The following is a 19,792-nucleotide window of genomic DNA, read 5'->3' on the forward strand; positions in this document are numbered from 1 at the left end:
TCTCTACAACTACCCGAAAGGAGGCTGTAGGGAGGCGAGTGTTGGTCTCTTCCAAATAACTAGCGATAGGACGAGAGGAAATGGCCTCAAGTTGTGGCAGGGGAGGTTTAGGTTGGATATTAGGAAACACTTCTTTACTGAAAGAGTGATCAGGCACTGGAACAGGCTGCCCAGGGAAGTGGTGGAGTCACCATCCCTGGAGATGTTCAGAGAACGTGTAGACATGGCACTCCAGGACATGGTTCAGTAGGCATGGTGGTGTTGGGTTGACGGTTGGACTTGATGATCTTGGAAGTATCTTCCAACCTTATGATTCTATGATTCTGGAAGAGGAGGACCTTTTCTCATTATTTGAGTTTTAACTCTGTTAGATAACGAGCTCAGCCAAGGGACACATCTCAGCCAAGAGAATGCATCTTTGCCCGGGGTGTTTGCTCTGTATGTTGAACGTAGAACTGGAGATGGGGTATGGGGTGAGGAGGAATTAAGTAGAAGATGGAAAAACAGAATAGGAAGGAAGACCTCTGCCTTCCCCCACCCCCACCCCAAAGAGTTTTCCTTCTGTTTGGGGAAGGGCAATGTATGGCCAGCTGGTTATTCTGGGGTAAGGAGCCTCCAAATTTCCTGATCCTGATTGGATCTGCCAGGTCCTGGACATGAAGGGTAGAAACATGTTGGTGTGAGGTGGCAGCTTGGCTGAAAGCAAAACTGGCTGGAGGAGTGAGCAAGAAGTGTGTGTGTGACAATGTGGTTGCTGTGAAGAGTGGAGGCACTGTGCCAGAAAGCATGGTAGGGCAGAGGAGATAAGGCCAGAGGACACAGTGAAGGGTCAGCCCACTGCTCATGAGAATTGACAAGACATCCAAAATGAGCACCTCTCCTATGAGGACAGGCTGAGAGGGCTGGGGTTTTTCAGCCTGGAGAAGAGAAGTCTCCGGGGAGACCTTATAGAAGCCTTCCAGTACCTAAAGGGGGCCTACAGGAAAGATGGGAATAAACTCCTTAGCAGGGCCTATTGTGATAGGATGAGGAGTAATGGTTTTAAAATAGAAGGAAGCAGATTCAGAGTGGACATAAGGAAAAAAATTTTTACAGGGAGGGTGGTAGAACACTGGAGCAGGTTGCCCTGAGAGGTTGCTGATGCCTCAACCCTGGAAACGTTCAAGGCCAGGTTTGAGGGGCTCTGAGCAACCTGATCTGGTTGGAGATGTCCCTGCTCCTTGCAGGGGGGTTGGACTAGATGACCTTTAAAGTCCCTTCCAACCTGAACAATTCTGTGATTCTATGAATTCAATCCACAGTCTTTATAAGCGGCAGTCAATGCTGCCCTTTGCCCAGCCGCTGCTTAATCTTTGCAGGCAATCTTACCCGTCTGTGCAAGGGACACTCAGCTGCTCATGGGTGGGTCGCCCATCTTCCCACGCTCTTGGCCATAACCTGCAGCAAGGGGGCACAGCAGCACTTCACATTGCTTTGAATGTCGTGCCCAGGATAAACTGACCTCATGGACTCACCTGGCAAGAGACACCTCAGTGGAGCAGGGTATCAAAGGACTGGGAACAATCCTTCAGCATCCATATAGGTGTGTGTGAATCTGTATTTTTATCTGTCTGTCTATATGTGTCTGTCTATACACGTGTGAGTGTGTGCGTCACCAAGCGTCCCTAATGTCCTACTAGCACAGCTATCGCCTAGAGAGACCTGCTTGCCTGCCACCCTGGGGAGACGCTCCTGCCTTGTTGGTGTGGGCTGAGGGTGATTTTTTTCCTTCCTCTTCCTAAGGTGGAAGGATCAGAGTGCCAGAGCCAGGTCAGAGCTACCAGGGCTGGGAGACTTTCCCCTCCCATCCATCCTGTCCTGGGCTAAACCTGGGCTCAGCCTCCTAGGAGAGTCTGTGTCACCCTGTTCCCCACCTCCTCGGTGAGGGTGCAGGGAAGTTTTGAGCAGGGTTTGGTGGCAGTGGGATGTGCGACAGGGGTGGCTGTAAGGCTGGGTGTGGGCCCTGGGATCTGAAAGCAGAGTTCCTGATCTCCTCCTTCCCAGGTCTCCCAGGTAACTCGCAGAGCCTGGGAAGAACACGACGACCAGGCAGGACCTTCCTGCAGCCTTCTGCTGCTCTCCAGTGGCTGCCCGGAGAAGGCACCACAGGCAGATCCCGGTGGCTGGAGATGGCGAGGGGGCTGTGGCATCTGCAAGTGGAGGTCCTGATTTTCTTCTTCACCTTCTGCAGGCTTCCTACATAACTCCCACCGGGCTGGGGAAGAGCAGGATGGCAAGGATGTGGTGGAGATGCAATCACAAGCCTGAAGTTTTTAAAAAATAAGCAAACGTTTTTAGACCCTTTTAGCACCAAACTGTACCTTCTGGGTTTGTTTTCCAGAATCAGTGAAAGAGGTTGAAACCGGCTCAATTTCCTTACCCTGATAATTCACTTGCTGCTTAAAAAAGATCGTTCTCTCCTGTTTGTTTGGTTTTTGTTTGGTTTTTTTCTTTTTTCTAGAACAAATGGCATGAGGGCAAACGCATCCAGTTGCCAGCCATTCTGAGGGTGGTGAGAGCAATGCAGCTCCTGTTACTGCTGAGAGCAAGAAATTGTTTCCTTAGCATATTCATAAAATTAGCCCTCCAGATGGCCTGAATGTTGTTTCTTTCCAAATTAACCCTGTTAATTAATGGAAAGAATACTACAGTAAAGGATGCTGTTACTTTAAGCTTCTCGCCAGGCTGTATCACAGCAGGTGCTGATATTTTTCAGCTCTCCCCAGCAGCGCCTTAGGTTTCTAAGCTTATTTTCCAGGCTCTCTGGCCCCTGGGAGGTGGGAGGATTTGCCCATGTGTCTCAGTGTTGGTGTTCCTCCTCCCTGTGCTGAGGCTCTCAGAGGCTGGAGGTGCCACTTGTGAGGCCACTTGCTTGGTCATGAAAATACCCACCAAGGCAGATGCTGCTGCTGCTCCTTTTTTGGGGGACTGGTACTGGCCACAAGGGTATGAGTTGGAGGGATGTTTAAGTAAAAGAAAGGTAGTTTTGCTAAGAAAGCAAGGTATAAAAATGACAAATGAAGGAAAATGTCTCCAGTCACTTCCTATCCCTCCGGCAGAGCATCTGTCACCCACTTTGCAAGGCTGTCCCAGGCCAGGGTTACTGGGATCAACTGGTATGTCGGGGAGTCTTCCAGCACTGGGGCACCACTCTGCAAATCTCAGGAGCGTTGTGGTCAGCATGGGCGATGCTGTGGCTTGCTGTGGGCTGGACCCTGAAGTAGGAGTTGTAGTTCTTGGGCACAAAGTATTCAGCCTGTTTGTACAGGACTGGAAAAAAAAAAGGATTTTTGTTACTTGGAAAAAGCTTCAGGTTTTGAAATGGAAATAAAAAGAACAAAACCCCTTTATTAAAATAGTTTTAAATGCTCTGAAATTTCATTTTTAGTAACTTAAGCACTGAATAAGATGTTTTCCTAGGAAGAAATGGGTGTTTCATGAAACCCAGTTTTTCTGCTGGAATAAATTTTAAACAACAGATTGCAGGCAGATTAATTTTGAGCATGGGCACACAGCACAGATCAAGTAGAACTGTACTTTATTTTTATGGCAACAATGTTGCAGTAGCTTAATAACTGATGTGAGGCAGGGTGTCCCACTAATTTTTTTTTTTTTATTTTTCTTTTGCAAGCATGACATCCCTCATCTTTAGGAAAATAGTGCTTAAAAGTTGCTGGAAAGGAAACTTTTTACACCAATAATGAGAAGAGAATCTGATCAATCACATAGCAGAAAGGATACCTGTAATTTTATGTGAACAATGTAAAATTGATCACACTATTTAATGTGAAACTGCCTTTTGATATCTGAAAAAAATTGGTTGCTGTACTAGGAATAGTTAAAGGTGAAAATGTTATTTTGCACTTATGGGGACATGGCGCTGGACTTTGCATAGCATTTTGCATGCTGCTGCTCAAGTGAGCACATATTTGCTCCCTCTCATCATTTCGGTGGGAGCCCTCTGCTATCTTCAAGCTCCCCCTCTAGCTTTTGGAGGCAGAGAAGGCAGAATCTAAATATCGGTGAGAAAAGGAGACTTCCCAACTGATGGAATTGTAAAGAAAAACCTGAAAATATCCAACAAATCTCCCCAGAAGCTGGGGCAAAATACCCCAGTACCTCAGAGCGAAAGCTGCTATGTGTGCATATGAATGTAACTGTAGACAGTGGGCCACTGTGCAGACGTGTACCTGTATGCTCTTCTATCTATACACATATTTAAAATGCTTTTTTAAAAGCGTGATTTTCAGTCAGAAATCTCCTGTGTTTTAAGAGGCTGGCCGCACTCTGTCCTCTCCATCACTGCTGCCTGAGCACCCCAAGCTAATGGTGAGGTGCACCAGGGATTTCTGCTGCACCTACTCACCTCTGGACCCTTTTCCACACTCTCTCTGCTGCTGCCTGCCCTTCCCAGCCCACTGCTTCCCAGACCTACTGCTTGGGTGCTGTGGTTACAACATGGGGGGAACCCCGATACCAGTGGAAGGCAAAGGCTGTACTAGAATTAAACCGAATGGAAGGACAGGTGGGCAAGGTGAGCCTACTTGTCTCCCAGGAGCGATGCACGTTGCACCCTCTGGTCCGGAGAACTGTGTGGGGCTTGCACATCCATGGGTGTGATGCCATGGCCCCTTCCCAGCCTGAGGAAAGGACAGGAAAAGTAGGAAAAAGACCATATATGCTGCATGGGGGCTGCCCAGGTACCGCTCTGTCCTGCATCCCTCTGTCCTTTCCCCTGGGACCCCCTTGCCTGGTGTCCCTGCCCCAGGGGTGCTCATCATTCCTGGGACCCACACCCCCTTGTTCCCTGTGGGGTGCCCGGGGAAACCAATTTCCCAGGGGTGCCGGGATGCTGTTGCAGGGAGAAGACAGATGGGTAAATCGGGCCCCCCCATCCCCCCGGGCTGCAGCACGGGTAGGGGTACAGATTAGGGCTGTGCTGTGGTGCTGTTGGCGCAAGGAGGGTACCCAAGGGTACCTAGGCACGGGGGGGTCCCTGGCGCTCGTGGGGCACCTCATCCTGGGACAGATGCTCTCTGGGGCCGTCTCATGGGTCTGAGGCATCTCCCCTCGTGTCGCTGCTCTGACCCGGAGCTGTGCAACACCCCACTCTCTCCATCTACCTGGTGGTGCCCCTGCCACCCCCCCACACCCTCGTGCCCATCCCCTTGGCTTCTCCGCTCGGCCTGGTGGGAGGGGGCTGCTTTCCCAGGCGGCGGCAGGTGCCTTATCCTCCGGCCGGGCTGTTTTCCTCCCTCAGCCGCCGCTTTTGCTTCTCCTTGTTGTGCTCCCAGCCCTCAAGGTCGCGGACCGGCAGTGGGGCCCGCGTTTTCGGAGGCTGCCCCCACCCTACCCCGCTCCTTCAAGGCTGCTGGCTGCCTTCCCACGCCCAGCGCAGGTGCTGAGGGGCCCGGTTCACACGGCCGGCTCTCAAAACAAATCCCCCCCAGCCACATGAGGCGGCCCCGGGGACCCTCCACCCGCAGCCCCCGCGGCGGCGGGGCGGGCCGGGGTCTCGCCAGCGGCGGGCGGTGCCCGCGGTGCCCAATGGCCGCCGGCGCCGGGGCATAAAGGCGCGGGCGGCGGCGGCCCGGCGCTCCCTCCCGCCGGCCGGGCCCCCCGGAGCCGCCCCCCTCCCCGCCGCCGCCATGGGCCGCCCGCCCCCCAGCCCGCCGCCTCTCCGCCTGCTCCTCATCCTCCTCAGCATCCTCCTCCTGCCGCTGCTGCTGGCCGGGACCCGCCGCGCCCGTGAGCTGGGGCCCAGGGGGGCGGGCGTGGGTGGTGGTGGGGGGTGTCCCTGCCCCATCCCGAGGGGCTGCTGGCTGCCCGCCGCCGTGGCAGCCAGCCACGACCCTGAGGTGTCCCCGTCCTCTCCCCCCCACCAGTGATGTGGGGATCACCGCCCCCTGTGGCATCCTTCCCACCCTGACAGCATGGGGGGGGTGTCTCCCTACACTGCCAAGGGTTTTTTTGGGGGGGTGGGGGGTCGATCCTTGCTTTCCCTGAGGGGAAATGACAGGCTGCGATTCTCCCTCCAGCCCCACAGGAGATTCTGGTGTGCTCCTGGTTGGGGTTTCCCTGCCATCTCCGCGTGTGCTGGGACCCCCAAGTGAGGGGCTGTGCGGGGTGCTGGGTGTAGCTGCCCGGGGCTGACTGCAGGCTGGGGTCCCTCTCTCCCTCAGCGCCCACCGGCCCCACCTGCACAGCCTCGCGCCAGGCCGCCTGCGGTGCCACCTGCATCCCAATTCCCTGGCTCTGCGATGGCGAGCAGCAGTGCCCCAATGGGACCGATGAGCAGTGTGGTGAGTGAGGGGCAGCTGGCACCCATCCTCTGTTGTGGGGTGGCCCCGGGGAGCCTGTGCCATGCAGACGTTGAGGGGCCTGGGTGCTCTTGGGGGGGGTGATGGGGCAGGGCAGGGCAGGCCAGAGGCACTTCGCTTTGTGACTGCAGCTACTGCATGTCACCCTGCGGGACACTTGTGCCCAGAGCTCTTGGGGGATGTCTGGGGCGTGGGGACGTCTCTTGGGTGCTGCCAGTGCCTGCCCCATGCCAGGGTGGAGGGGACCTTCGTGGTAGGTCCCAGTGACCGTGTGCTGTCCCCGCAGACGTTGCCTGTGGTGGGGACCCCCACGTTTGGCAGTGTGACGATGGCCGGTGTGTTTCCAGCAGCTGGCGTTGTGATGGCGCCACTGACTGCCTGGATGGCTCTGATGAGCAGGACTGCGGTGGGTAGTCTCTTCTGGGGCATGGGGGGCAGAGTGGGGGTGCCTGGGGGCACAGGGCAGGGTGTGAGTGCTGCTCTGTTCCCTCAGTGTGTGGGGCAAAGAAGGTGCAGTGTCCCGGCACCCACCACTGCATCCCGCACTGGGAGCTGTGCGATCGGCACCAGGACTGCGAGGACGGCTGGGACGAGGAGGGGTGTCCCCAGCAGCCCTGCCTGCCTGGGCAGTGGCAGTGCAGGAACAGGGTGTGCATCATGGCTGAGTGGAAGTGCAACGGGATCGATGACTGTGGCGATTCCTCTGATGAAGACGTCTGCGGTAAGCAAGCACCCTGAATGCTTCTCAGTGGAGTGAGACCTGTCCATGCCACATGCAGAGTATGGGAGGTCCCCTTTCCCCCAGCTCCCCTTGGGACAGTGGCAAGCATCCCAGGAACCTGTGGGTGCTTCACGGGGCATCCCCATGACTCTGGGACCCACGGCTTCCCCTGTGCCCACCTGGTATGGGTCTGCCCTCCTGACGTGAGTTGTGTGTGCCCTAGCCCCCTGCCCGCCTGGCATGGTGCGGTGCGACGAGGGGAAGTGTATCCTGGAGTCTCTGATGTGCAATGACGAAGACGACTGCCTGGATGGCACTGATGAACCCAGTACTTGCGGTGAGTTGTGTGAGGCTGCTGGTCACCACCCGCGTGGCTGGAGCCGCGGGAAGCTGCAGAGCCATCTCCCGTCACGCCACCCCTCCACCACGTCCTCGCAGGTCGGAGCTGCTTCGTGCGCAACGGGGGCTGCGCCGAGACGTGCACTGACACACACTGGGGGGTGCAGTGCTCCTGCGGGGCCGGCTGGGTGCTGCAGGCAGATGGGCAGAGCTGCGCTGGTAAGGGGAGGCTGGGGTGCACGCGTTCTGGACGCGTGAGGCCTCGGCTGCTGAGAGGGGGGTCTCCCTGGAGCCGACGCTGTGCAGGAACACCTGCCTCAGCCCTGCTCCTGCATGTCATGCCTGGCCTTGTTCTGGGGCTGGGGCTGGGTTTTGGGGCTTGGGCCCAGATCCTGGTGTCTAGGGCCCTTCCTGTGGTCCTTGGGGAGCAGTGGCGGTGCGGCGGTCTCCAGGCAGCACCTGTCCCCGCAGATGTGGACGAATGCTCCCTGGAGTACAGCCCCTGCAGCCAGCTGTGCAGCAACACCCCAGGCGCTTTCAGCTGCGCCTGCCTCCAGGGGTACACCCTGCGGCACGGCACCGCCTGTGAAGTGGCAGGTAGGCTGTGGCAGGTGGGCTGCGGTGGGGAGCCCGGGCTTGTCTGAGGGGCTGGGCAGTGCCCCCAGCTAGCCATGTCCCTGCATACCGGGTGACATCCCCCTCGCCCCGGCAGACAACGCGACACAGATCCTGGTGGCCGTGGGGCAGGACCTGGCCCTTCTGGATGTGCGAACCCAAGCCTACAGACCCCTGCTCTCCACCGAGACTGAACCCCGTGCCCTGGTGTACGACCTGCTCCGGGAAACCTACTACTGGCTGACAGAGGAGGGCGAGCTCCGCGCTCGCCTCCCCGGGAAGGGCACGCAGCCCCTCTACGCAGGTGGGGAGGAGCAAGGGTGCTGGGTGCCGTAGCGGGGCTGAGCTGGGTGCCGAGCGCTGGCCTGCTGCCCCAGCCCTGCCTTTCCCGTAGAGGAAGGCTCAAGCTGGGCTTTACCTCCCAGCCTGGAGTGGGGATGGTGTGCCTTAAACCCCTCTCTCTCCACAGACGCTGGAGAGGTGAACAGCATCTCTGTGGACTGGTTCACCGGGCAGCTGTACTGGGCCAGCAGCCACCCTGAAGCCATCTGCGCGGGGCTGGGCGATGGCCGGGGCTATGTGACGGTGCTGGGGAAAGACGTGGCACCAGAGCAGCTGACAGTGCATCCCGCTGCGAGGTGAGGAACGAGCGAGACAGTGTTGGCTCCATGCTCCTGGGAGAGTGATGCCAGCGCTGACCGCATCACGGCTGCTGCGGAGCTGCGGCAGCGCTGGCGTTACGCCGTGAAGTGGGCACTCAGTGCCTGCTCCCAGGTCCCTGTACTGGGTCAACCGTGGGCAGAGGGGACGGACGGTCATCGCTGCAGCTGGCATGGATGGCTCAAACCGACGGGAGCTTACGGTGGTGTCCATGGAGGAGCCCGTGGGGCTGAGCCTGGACCATGTGGCTGGCAGGCTGTACTGGATCAGCGAGTACAAGGAGGTAGGGGTGTGGGGCAGCAGGGCTCTGCCCCCCAAGATGTGCAGTGGAAGGTGATGAGGTGGGAGCAGGGAGGGTGGCCCTGGTTCTCTTGTGGCTATGGCCAAGGCATGGGAGGGAGCAGGGAGCGGTACCTGGGTCTGGTGTGCGGCCCTGGACTGGGAGCGGGAAGGCACCGCTGTGAGCCCCGTGGCTGCGTGGGGGTGCCACATGGTCACTGTGCCTCGCCTTGCCCCCAGTCCATCGAGACGCTGCAGGTGGATGGCAGCGGGCGTCACTCCTTCCCTGCTGTCCTGCGGAGCCACACGGAGCCACTGGGCTTGGCCGTGTTCGAGAGCCGCTTCTTCTGGACCGATGGCACGGAGCTGGTATCGGCTGCCCGGGCCTCCCCCCAGGAGCACGCAGTGCTGCTCCGCGCCCCCCTCACGGCTTTCACCGTGCTGCATGCGCTGCAGCAGCCTCCCCGTGAGTACCCCGCTGGGCACCCCCACCACTTCCCTGGGTGCCAAGGGAGGCCATGCCGGGTCCTGGAGCTCACCTGGTCCTGCCCAATGGCTCTCCTGGCCCTGCAGTGAGGGCTTGTGGGGTTGTGACAGAGGGGACATAGGAGCCCATGGGAAAGTTCCCGAGACCCATGGCTTTGAGCCCTTATGTCACCTACCTGATGTGACACTGCTACCCAGCCTGGGGTAGCCAGCTTGTACCCAGCCCTGGTTTTTGGGGACCAGGAGTGGCATCAAGGGTGATGGCTGCCTGAGCTCTTAATGTCCCCTTGCTCCCAGGGGACACTGCGGCATGTGCTCCGGGTCTGTGCAGTCACCTTTGCCTCCTGTCCCCTGTGCACCCTCGGGGCTACAAGTGTGCGTGTCCAGAGGGCCTCTTCCTCCTGCCCTCAGGGAAGTGCGCAGGTGAGCAGGGTCTGCGAGGGGGGCTTGGTTCTCCGGGGCGGGATGCATCCCTGTGGGAGTTGGAGGGGGGTGGCTTTGGTGGGATGAGGTTCCCAGCATGCACCAGTGCTGTTACCTTTCTACCTTATTTCATGCTGGTGACCCCGTCCGTCACCCCCAGGGCCACGCTCACACACTGCTCTTGTACCCTGCAGAGCTCTCCATCGTGTACGCGTCAGGGAAGGCCATCTCCCTGGTGCAGGTGGGCCCTGGAGCACACACCAAACGGCTGCAAGAGTGGCAGGAGCCCCTCCACCTGCAAGATGTGGACTGGCAGAGGTCGGTGCTCTACGGGACGGATGACCGTGGGACCCTGCTGCGTGTAGTGGGGCACCCTGGCAGGAGAGAGGCCATTGCCACCAGGCTGCCAGGTGAGATGCTGTGGGGTGACAGCTGCTGCTCCCTGAGGCCTGAGGATCTCCTGGGTACAGAGCACAGCAGTCCCATGGTGCCCACACTGGGGATGTGCTGAGGCACTGGGTAGCTGTGCCCTGGTTTTAGGGGCAGGGGAACCCAGGTGGAGGAGCCAGGGTTGTGGGACAGCCCCATAACTGCTTGCCTGCCTGCTTTTGCCAAGTCTGCTCTGCCCGTGTGGACGTCCGCTCGGGGGACCTGTACTGGCTGGCATGTAACCGGAGGGACATCGGGGTGATCCGGGCGCCTGACACGTCCCCACGCATCCTGCATCGTGCTCGCAGCAGCATCCAGCACCTCTTCTTGGACTGGCAGCGGGATGCTCTGTACTGGCTGGCCCGCGGGCAGCCCCTGCAGCAGCTGAGCCTGGCTGGGGGCACACCGCGGGATGCCTGGAACGAGACATGGCCTGGAGACCTGCCTGCGGCCATGGACAGCAGAGCCTTCAGCCTGCTCTGGAGCTCAGCCCTGGGTGAGGCTGGTGGTTTTTGGAGCAGGGAGCGGAGGTGGTGGCTATAGGCAGGAGTGACTAGCCGTGACCTCCACGCAGCAGGTCCCTGCCCAGGCAGTGGGGTGCTCACGGGGCAGACTCTGTCCCATGGCATGGTCCCTGCCATAGCTGTGGGTTGTGGGGGCAGGGGGTGGGCCATGAGGGGTGCCTGTGGGCCCCGGGGCACTACCGTCCCTCTGCCTCGTAGGCCTGCGGGCGCTGAGTCTGACCAAGCGGCAAGCAGTCACCCTGGCACCCAGCTGGTCCCATGGCCTGGTGGCCGCCTTCGAGCCATACCTGCTGTCGGCAAACGAGACGGCTCTGCTGCTGTGGGACCGGAGGACGCTGGCCCTTGTGCTGTCCGTGCCAGCAGCAGGCGTGCAGGGAGCGGTGGCCTTTGTGGGCTCGGAGCCACAGGCTGGTAAGAGCAGCCGTGGCTCCGTGCCTGGCGCTGGTGCTGTACCCGATGGGGCTGGGTGGCCTGTGCTGCTCCGAGCTGGGGCAGGGTGCCTGGCTGCTGGTGGCCATGTGGGGTGCTCTTGGAGGTGCCCAGAATGTGGGGAGGGCATAGCCCTGAATCTAGGCTCATGTTCCAGTGCCTGTGCCTCTGCCAGTGCCACCAAGCAAGGAGTCTGTCCCGCTGCTCCCTCCACCTGTGACCACCATGACTACCACTACGAGAACAACCACAAGCACCACTGCTGCTCAGCCCACCACCTCCACCACAAGACCTGTGCCAAGCAAGACCACTGCTGCACTCACCACTACTCCTGCACCAACCAGCAAGGCTACCACAACACCAACCACCACCAGCCAGTCCACATCAACCAAGGCCACCCCTGCACCAACCACTACCCAGACCATGCCAACCAAGACCACCACTGTGAGGCCAGTGACCACCAGCACCACTGCTCGGCCCTTGCCAATGAAAACCACTTCCCCATGGCCAACTACTACCACCCAGCGCCCAACCAGCCCTACGCGGGCAGTGCCGTCTACCCCACCCCGCCTGTCCAGCCCTGCACACTCCCTGACCTCAGTTCCCCATCTGTCCTGTCCTCGCACACATGTGCCCTGCCGTGATGGCACCGAGTGCGTGGCCCAGGAGTACGTGTGTGATGGGGAGAAGGACTGTGCAGATGGCTCTGATGAGGACGCATGTGCCCAGCTCTGCGACACCCCAGGTAGGAGCTGTTCTGCAGTCCTCTGCTCAGCTGGGTCACCCTGTGCCAGTGCTTCTGGCTGCTTTTCTGGTGGGATTGGTGGCATGGGGCCCTGGGAATGTCTGAGTGTGTCCTGGGCTCTGAAGCTTCGAATGTGACATGCTGGTTTCTTCTGAGCTGGAGCTGCTTTGAGTCAGAAGGGGACGACAGGGCTGGCCCCGCTGCTGGCGGTGACCTAGATGTGACTGAGCTGAGACTGCCTCAGTTGCCTGGCTCAGGACGTGGGCTGCTGGAGAGGCACTGACTAGGAGGAACCAAGCACTGTTGCTGTAGTTTGGTGCCACTCTAGGTCACTGAGGGGCTAGCAGAGGGTCTGGGCTACCTGGCTACCTACTGCAGGCTTAGCAAGGCTCCTTGTCTCCCCAGGGGCGTTCCACTGCGCAAACGGAGCCACGTGCATTGCAGCTGGGGAGCGCTGCAATGGGGTGCCGCAATGCCCCGATGCCTCGGATGAGGAGGACTGCTGGAGCCCTACGCAGGAGTGTGCCCTGCGCTGCGATGCTGCCACCCGCTGCGTCCCCGAGAGCTGGCTGTGTGACGGCCACGCCGACTGCCTGGACCATGCTGACGAGCAGGGCTGCGGTGAGACCCTGGGGCTGGGTGGGACAAGGGGCTTCTGGGGTGTTACCTTCCCCACAGGTGGGTACACCGGGTTTACTGTGGGTCCAGGAGCAGGCACTGCCTGGGGCAACCTGCCAAGTTGCTGGAAGGGCTGTACCCTGCTCTGCGCCATGCCTGCGCTGGTGGGATCGGGATGGAGACGGGGAATGGGGGTCAGTGCCCCCGCTCAGCCCTCGCCCTGCCTGTAGTGCCAAAGAAGTGCAATCCAGACGAGTTCCCCTGCCGGAGCGGGCAGTGTGTGGCCAGGGCCCTGCGCTGCGATGGTGACCGTGACTGCCGGGATGGCTCGGATGAGGAGGGCTGCGCCATGCCCCGGCCGCTGCTCTGCCGCACGGGCGAGGTGGGGTGTCCCCACAGTGGGGAGTGCGTGCCAGAGGCCTGGCGCTGCGATGGTGCTGCCGACTGCGGGGATGGCACGGATGAGCAGGTGAGTGGGGTGGTGGGGATGCAGCCTGTCCCCACTCGCTCCTGGGTGGGCTGGTGGCACTCGTCACCCTCTGCTTTTGCAGGGCTGTTTCTGGGAGGCAGGGCCGTGTGGGGACCGACAGTGGGGCTGCTCCCATGGCCACAAGTGCATCCCTGATGTCTGGCGCTGCGACAGAGAGAGCGACTGCACGGACGGCAGCGATGAGGCTGGCTGTGAGCGACACCCTGCTTTTATCCCCTCTGTGTGTCACCCAGGGGTGGTTGGTGGGTGTACAGCACAGAGGGTGTCTGTGCCGAGGCGAAAGGCCCCGTGTGCTGGTTGTTTCCTCCCAGCATCTGTGGTGGCTCCAGGCCCTCGGTAGCTGTTCTCCCTGTAGGACTGGTGGCCTTAAGGCTACAATAGCCTGAAGCCAGGCTACAGGCACAGCTCTGGATGTGGCTGCGGTGACCCCTGGGCACCTCGTGGGAGCAGCTGAGCAAAAGGAGCTGGTGGATGAGGCTCAGGGCAGCCTTCCCTTCGTGTCCCTCCAGGCCAACCTGCTCCCTGCCAGAGTTACGAGTACCCGTGTGGGCTGGGGGTCTGCCTGAATGCGTCCCTGGTGTGCGACGGCCAGCAGGACTGCGCAGACGGCTCGGACGAGGGGGGGAACTGCTCTGTGCCCTGCCAGCGGTCCTGCACTCATCTCTGCTACCCCTCACCCCAGGGCCCTGTGAGTGCTGGAAGCCCTGGCCCAGGGGCTTACCCTGCCATGCCCCCCTGGTCCAGCTGCAGGGGGAGTCCCAGTCCCCGAGGGGAGACCCTGACAGACCCTTTCCCCACAGCGGTGCTGGTGTGACCCGGGCTACCGGCTGGCTGAGGACGGTCTGTCTTGTGTGGACATAGATGAGTGCGCAGAGCGGGGTGAGGGAGCCTGCAGCCAGACGTGCCTCAATGCCCCGGGGTCCTACAGCTGTGACTGTCTCCCTGGCTACTTGCTGGAGCCTGATGGCCACGACTGCAAACTCACTGGTAAGCCCTGGGATGGCCAAGCAGCACTGAGGGTCCCTGGCATGTTAGGGTACACCAGGAGCCAGTGGGTACCTGTCCCACCGTGCCTGCTGCCCAAGGGGACCCCTGTAGTCCCATGAATGGCCCTGTCACCTCTGCCACGTGGTCTCCCAGGCTCCACTCAGCCATGAGCTGCTGCTTGCCAGCCCATGACTGGTCAGAAAAATCCATGTGCTCTAGCTGGGGAACATGCTGTGCAGTAGGGCTGAGTCCCAGCAGGCTCTAGTGCCTGCGAGAGCCGTGTTCCCTGCCTGTGTGCGCTGGGGCTGTGGGACCGGCAGTGCTGAGCAGGGTCTTGTGCGGCTCTGTGTTGCCCAAGGACCAGAGCCCATGCTGCTGGTGGCCGTGCAGTCAGACGTGTTGTTCTACGGCCTGCGGAGTGGGCGTGAGGAGGTGCTGCTGGCCACCGACAAGGATCGCGTTATCTTCTCACTCGACTACGACCTGGTGGAGAGGAAAATCTTCTGGATGGACCTGGCCACAGAAAGCATCCGCTGGCAGGGCCTCGACCCGGGCAAGAAAGGCACGCTAGTGAAAGGTGGGCTGTGACAGCGTGGGGTTTAGCAGGGCTGGCTGGCCTCTCCCTGGCTGTACAATCTCCGGGATGCAGTGGGGTGCCAGGCTGTGTCCCCTTGTGTGGAGAGATGCTGGCGGGAGCAAGGTTGGGAGGAGCCAGAGCTCCTGGGATGGAGGAGACCTGGGCTGGGGAGCATTGTGCCAGAGGGCTGCACAGTTGTCAGCCCCTCGTGCTGCTGACTCTTGGGCACATTGCAGGTGTGAGATCGGACTGTATAGCAGTGGACTGGCTCGGGAGGAACCTGTACTGGATAGATGGGGCGGCAGGGCAGGTGCTTGCCACTCGCCTGGGGGCTGCCTGGCGAGGGGTACCAGAGTACACGGTGGTGGTGGATGGAGACCTGGACCGGCCCCACTCCCTGGTGCTCCAGCCTCTGGCAGGGTAAGACCTGGGCAAGAGGACATGGGGACATCCTTGCCATCCTTGCCCTGCCTCACCTTCCTCCATGGAGGAGGGTGGGGAAGAGTTGGGATGGCCTCACGTGGGTGCTGTCATGTCTGTGTGACTGGGGAAAAAGGGGCCCAGGCACCTGCCCCTGCCCTGGGTGGAGTTCTTTGTGCATCCTGATGGGATGGGAAGCCCTGTGCTTCTCCTCTGGGCCGCCCTGGTACTGGGACAATGCTGTGGCAGGTCTGTGGGCCAGCACCCCTCTTCCTGCCAGGCTGCTGTATTGGTCAGAGGTGGGGAGCCGCCCACGGCTGATGGAGGCCACCATGGATGGGAGTCGACGACGTGTGCTGCTGGCCCAGGGGCTGGGCTGGCCCACAGCATTGGCCCTCGACCTCCCCACGTGGAGGATCTTCTGGCTGGACGAGAAGCTGGGCAGCGTCGGTTCTGCACATCTGGATGGCACCAGTGTGAAGGTGTGTGGTATGGGGCACTGGTGATGGAGCCCTGACGGGGGCCAGGGTGGGCGCTCATGACTTCTCTGCCAGGTGCTGCAGCTGGGGTGGGTCCGGAGCCCCTTCGCGGCAGCCGTGTGCGAGGGACAGCTCTACTGGTCGGAGAAGAAGGCATGGTCTGTGCAGCAGGTGGACAAGGCCAGCGGCAAGAACAGGACTGTGCTGCTCAAGCGACACGGGCAGCCCCACGGCCTCCAGGTGCCCAGCCTGCGGAGCCCCAAACCCTGCTGTGTCAGGTCTGCTGAGGCTCCCACCCTGCCCTGCCATCCTCTGAGTGCGGAGCCATGGAGAGCTGTACCCCTGTCCCTGTGGTCTTTAGGCAGCAGTCCCTGTGCTCTAGATGCTCTGGGAGCATCTCCACCTCGCCATCCTGCCCCTAGCTCAGCCATGTCTGGGCCTCGGGAGCACGACACGGTGCCGGTCCTGCTCAGCTCTGCTGCAGGGCGCTGGTGGGGCTGCGGGGCTGAGTCTGCCCTTCTCCGCAGGTGATGCACCCAGCCCTGCGCCCCGCGGCCCCTAACCCATGCGAGGCGCGTGGCTGCTCCCACCTGTGCCTGCTGAGCGCCAGGCACGCTGGGCAGTGCCGGTGCCCCGCTGGGCTGACGCTGGCCGCCGATGAGACCACCTGCCTGCCTCTCCGCGATTCGGCCTTTACCCTCCTGGTGTCCCCAGCAGCCGTGACGCAGGTACTGTCCTCTGGAATTGGCCCTGGGGTCTGCTGTCCTCACCGCTGTCAGGGAAACCAGGTCCCCGTCCTAGTGCTGCCTCCTTCCTCCAGGTCTACCTGAAGGACCTGCCCACGACGGCTGGATCCCAAGGCCTTCCTCCACACCGGGCCCTGCCCTTGGCCAAGGTGAACCGCCTGACAGCCATCGACTATGCAGTGAAAGACAAGAGCCTGTACTTCGCAGAGGTGGGGGGCGACTCCATCGGGATGCTGCGCCTGAAGGACTGGGGCCGGCTGTCCTGGAAGCAGGTGGTGGCCGTGGAGGGCATGGTGACGTCCCTGGCCCTGGACTGGCTGAGTGGGAACCTGTACTGGATCGGGGGGCAGCCGCCCAGCATCCGAGTGGCAGCTCCTGGGGGGCAGTGGACCCTGGCGCTGCTCAGCAAGGGGCTGCAGGGTGCTGCCTGGCTGGCTCTGTGCCCCCGTGCCTCCACCATGTGCTTTGTCACAGCGACTGACAGCCGGGGGCCCAGCGCTTCGGTGGAGTGCGCAGCCATGGACGGTACCGGCCGCAGACCAGTCTGGAGGAGAGCCCGGGCTCCCACTGGCCTCGCTTTTGGGGGTGCTGGCACCCGGCTGTACTGGGCAGACCGTGGTGAGTGTGGGCTGAGCTGGGGCACTGCTGGGATTGGGGGTGGTGCAGATGCCTGGGCTGCAGGGCATAGCACGGCACGGCACTGAGAGGCAGCCCGGAGCCCCCCATGCCCCTGCGTCTTAATGTCCTTGTGTCTGTGCCCTGCAGAAAGAGGCACCATCAGCAGCATCGAGCTGGACGGATCCCACTTCCGGGTGGTGCGGGAAGGGCTGCATGGTCTCTCGCTCTTCACCATTGGAGAAGGCTTTCTGCTCTGGAGCACGACCTCAACCAACGGTGAGTCCTTTTGCTGCCCTTTGTCCAGCTCCTCCTCCTGCACCAGGACATGGGGGTCTCCGCCAGTCCCTGAGGGTTGCAGGCTACCACTCCCTAGGGTGAAGGGCAGGCTGGGGGACTCCAATCTTCCATTCCGAGCACCCTCGGGGGAGGAGGTGGGGCAGTTCTCACCCCATGTGTCCCCAGGTTCCAGCAAGATCTGGCACAGCCGACTGGAGCGAGCTGAGAGCTCGTGGTTCCCGATGGAGCAGGAGTTGGTAGCCATGAGGATTTACAGCCCGTTCTCACAGGAAGGTGGGTCTGGGGCTGCCCCAGCCCGGGGCATCTGGGGGGCTAAGCCATGCCTCGTGGTGGGCCTGCTTACCTATGCTGTTTCGGCAGGCACCAACGGCTGTGCCAAGAGCAACGGGGGCTGTGCCCAGCTCTGCCTGCCCAACCCTGCAGGGCGGCTGTGCCGCTGCTCCCCCGGCTACCAGCTGGTGCGTGGGGTGGCATGCACGCTGGCACTGCCCTGTCCAGCTCCGCTCCAGGCCTGCCCTGACCACCAGAGCTGCATCTCCAGAGAGCAGGTCTGCGATGGGCGTCCTGACTGCGTCGACGGCTCTGATGAGTCTAACTGTGAGTACCTGCCCACAGCCGGGGTGTGCAGGGGTCCTGGCTGGGCACACGAGGGGCCTGCCTGGTCTCCTCTAATCTGGGAATGGTGGTTCTCACCTGGGTCTCTGCTGATCTATGCCCATCCCTCCAGGCCCCTTCGTGGAGGTGGGAACACAGGTCTCTGTGGTGGCACCATCAGGGATGTCCCACGTGGAAGAAGAGAAACCAGCCTTACCCACAGCTGTACCCAAGCCTCGGCAGCACGGCCCCAGTCTACCCACAGCCCCTGGCTCCCGGGAGCGTGGAGAGCCCTTCCTGGTACCCCCCAGCACTGAGGAGGTGCTGGGGGCCGTGCCTTGCAGCAGCGAGACGTGCAACCTGCGTGGAGACTGCGCCATCGAGGCTGGGCGGGTGACGTGCCACTGCGCCCTGGGCTATCGTGGCGACTACTGTGAGGAGGCGGAGGTGCAGCCAGTTGCGGGACCTATTGCCCTGGGGGTGGCCGTGCTCCTGCTGCTCGCTGCTGCTGCTGTGGGGGCCCTGGCCTACATGCGGAGACGGGACAGGCGGAGGAGGTGAGCTGCGGGATTGGGCTGGGCCAGGTACAACTGGGAATGGAGAGGGACAGGATCTCCCTGTCCAGGGACAGCGTGGTGTCCTGGGGCTCTCCCGGGCTACATGGAAAGCTCTGCGCATGCCGGCAGGCTATTACTGGGGATTGTGTCAGGATCTCTAGAAGACGGCCATGCCACCCTCAGCGTACTTATTTCCTCCCCAGGACCTCAAGCACTGCCTCCACCCGGGTGCTGACCTTGTACCACCGTGAAAGCGACCCTGAGGAAGAAGATGAGGAGGAGGAAGAGCTTCCACCCAAGAGTGATACCTTTGTCAATGAAGCCTATGATGGGAAAGAGGTGAGCACCATCTGGAGCAGGCCCTGATAGGGACCCCCCCCACCACTCTGGGGGGGCCCAAGCCTCCCCCCTCCTCTGATATGCAGATTCCTCCCTGGCATGGTGCTCACTCTTGAGGCAAGCTCTGCCCTCTTGCTGGGGGGAGAGGGGCAAGAACTGGGGGTGCCTGGAGTCTTGCTGGTACGGGGGCTGTCGCTCTCCCCCTGTGCCAAGGAATGGGGTGGGCTAAGGGAGGCTGTCTCAGGCTCATGCCTGATGCACCCATCTGTGATCTCTGCAGGAGCTGCCAGCCCCGCTGAGGAAGGGAACATCTCGCCCTGACACTGTGTTTTCATAAAGGAACGTGGTGCAGCATCTCTGGTGCCATTGTGGTTTGTGTGTGGGCCGGGGAGGGAAGGTCCGTTTGCTCTTTCCAGATCTCTAAGCTCCAGGGAACTTACACTCCAGGGCAAAAAGCTCTGGGAGGCTTTTCAGGAAGTCTCTAGCCCCAACACATTCTCTGAGCCACCTGAGTCTGATTCCCCGATGGAGGAACCACACTTGGGGCATCTCCATCCACTGCCCCTCTGCAGCAAGGCTTAGCTTGCCAGCCAGGGTGCTCTGGGCTCACCTGGAGTAGAAATCTGGCTGAATAGCTCTGCAAAGGAGCTGGCTCAGCTCTTGCCCTGTTATGCAGGGTGCCGAGCAGGATTTTATAGGGCAGTTCTGACCTCCTGAGTGTCCCTTACAAACCAGTGGGACCAGTTTTACTGCCTCACACCAAGTTAATGATGAAAGGGGAAAAATGTACACTATTTTTTTCCCCGTGATATCTTTTTGGGTTTTTGTTTTTTTTTTTTTTTTTTTTTTGTGTGGGTTGTTCTTTTTGTTTGTTTGTTTGTTTTTCCCCTGAAGTGGCTATGCTCAAGGAAGGAGAAACATCTTCCAGGCCTGATTTTAACCAGAGGGGAAAGTCCTTGAGGAAACTGCTATAAAAGCCACCTGTCCCCTTTTGTAGACCTTTCCTCCCTGCTTCAGGCAAAGCACGGGGGAGCTGGGTTAGCCATGCCCACTGGCTCTCA

The 19,792-nt window shown here is 60.6% G+C and overlaps 1 protein-coding gene across 1 annotated transcript; it reads left to right on the top strand.

Moving 5' to 3' along the window:
* The first annotated feature begins 5,649 nt into the window (after window positions 1–5,649).
* On the top strand, window positions 5,650–19,085 carry LOC147600941 (uncharacterized). The gene is made up of 33 exons (XM_086747712.1): window positions 5,650–5,787; window positions 6,222–6,341; window positions 6,646–6,765; window positions 6,853–7,080; window positions 7,304–7,417; window positions 7,519–7,638; window positions 7,891–8,016; window positions 8,132–8,338; window positions 8,504–8,672; window positions 8,809–8,977; window positions 9,214–9,439; window positions 9,757–9,882; window positions 10,077–10,292; window positions 10,499–10,807; window positions 11,034–11,246; window positions 11,422–12,009; window positions 12,415–12,630; window positions 12,858–13,096; window positions 13,179–13,308; window positions 13,627–13,805; window positions 13,918–14,104; window positions 14,463–14,681; window positions 14,918–15,101; window positions 15,382–15,583; window positions 15,656–15,820; window positions 16,108–16,308; window positions 16,401–16,944; window positions 17,092–17,220; window positions 17,407–17,514; window positions 17,602–17,838; window positions 17,969–18,392; window positions 18,596–18,731; window positions 19,012–19,085. Exons 1-33 carry the CDS (start codon window positions 5,688–5,690, stop codon window positions 19,066–19,068), a joined length of 6,708 nt encoding a protein of 2,235 aa, XP_086603838.1. The 5' UTR covers window positions 5,650–5,687; the 3' UTR covers window positions 19,069–19,085.
* Window positions 19,086–19,792: the final 707 nt, after the last annotated feature.

This window comes from Chlamydotis macqueenii, chromosome 4 (assembly GCF_036417535.1).
Source record: "Chlamydotis macqueenii isolate bChlMac1 chromosome 4, bChlMac1.mat, whole genome shotgun sequence".
Lineage (NCBI taxonomy): Eukaryota > Metazoa > Chordata > Aves > Otidiformes > Otididae > Chlamydotis > Chlamydotis macqueenii.

Bases quoted from the DNA above. Each gene is read 5' to 3' on its own strand.
- LOC147600941 (XM_086747712.1), top strand. From the start codon at position 5,688: ATGGGCCGCCCGCCCCCCAGCCCGCCGCCTCTCCGCCTGCTCCTCATC. The intron at 12,010-12,414 runs GTAGGAGCTGTT...TTGTCTCCCCAG, and splicing joins CCAGCTCTGCGACACCCCAG to GGGCGTTCCACTGCGCAAAC. The intron at 17,839-17,968 runs GTGAGTACCTGC...CCATCCCTCCAG, and splicing joins CGGCTCTGATGAGTCTAACT to GCCCCTTCGTGGAGGTGGGA.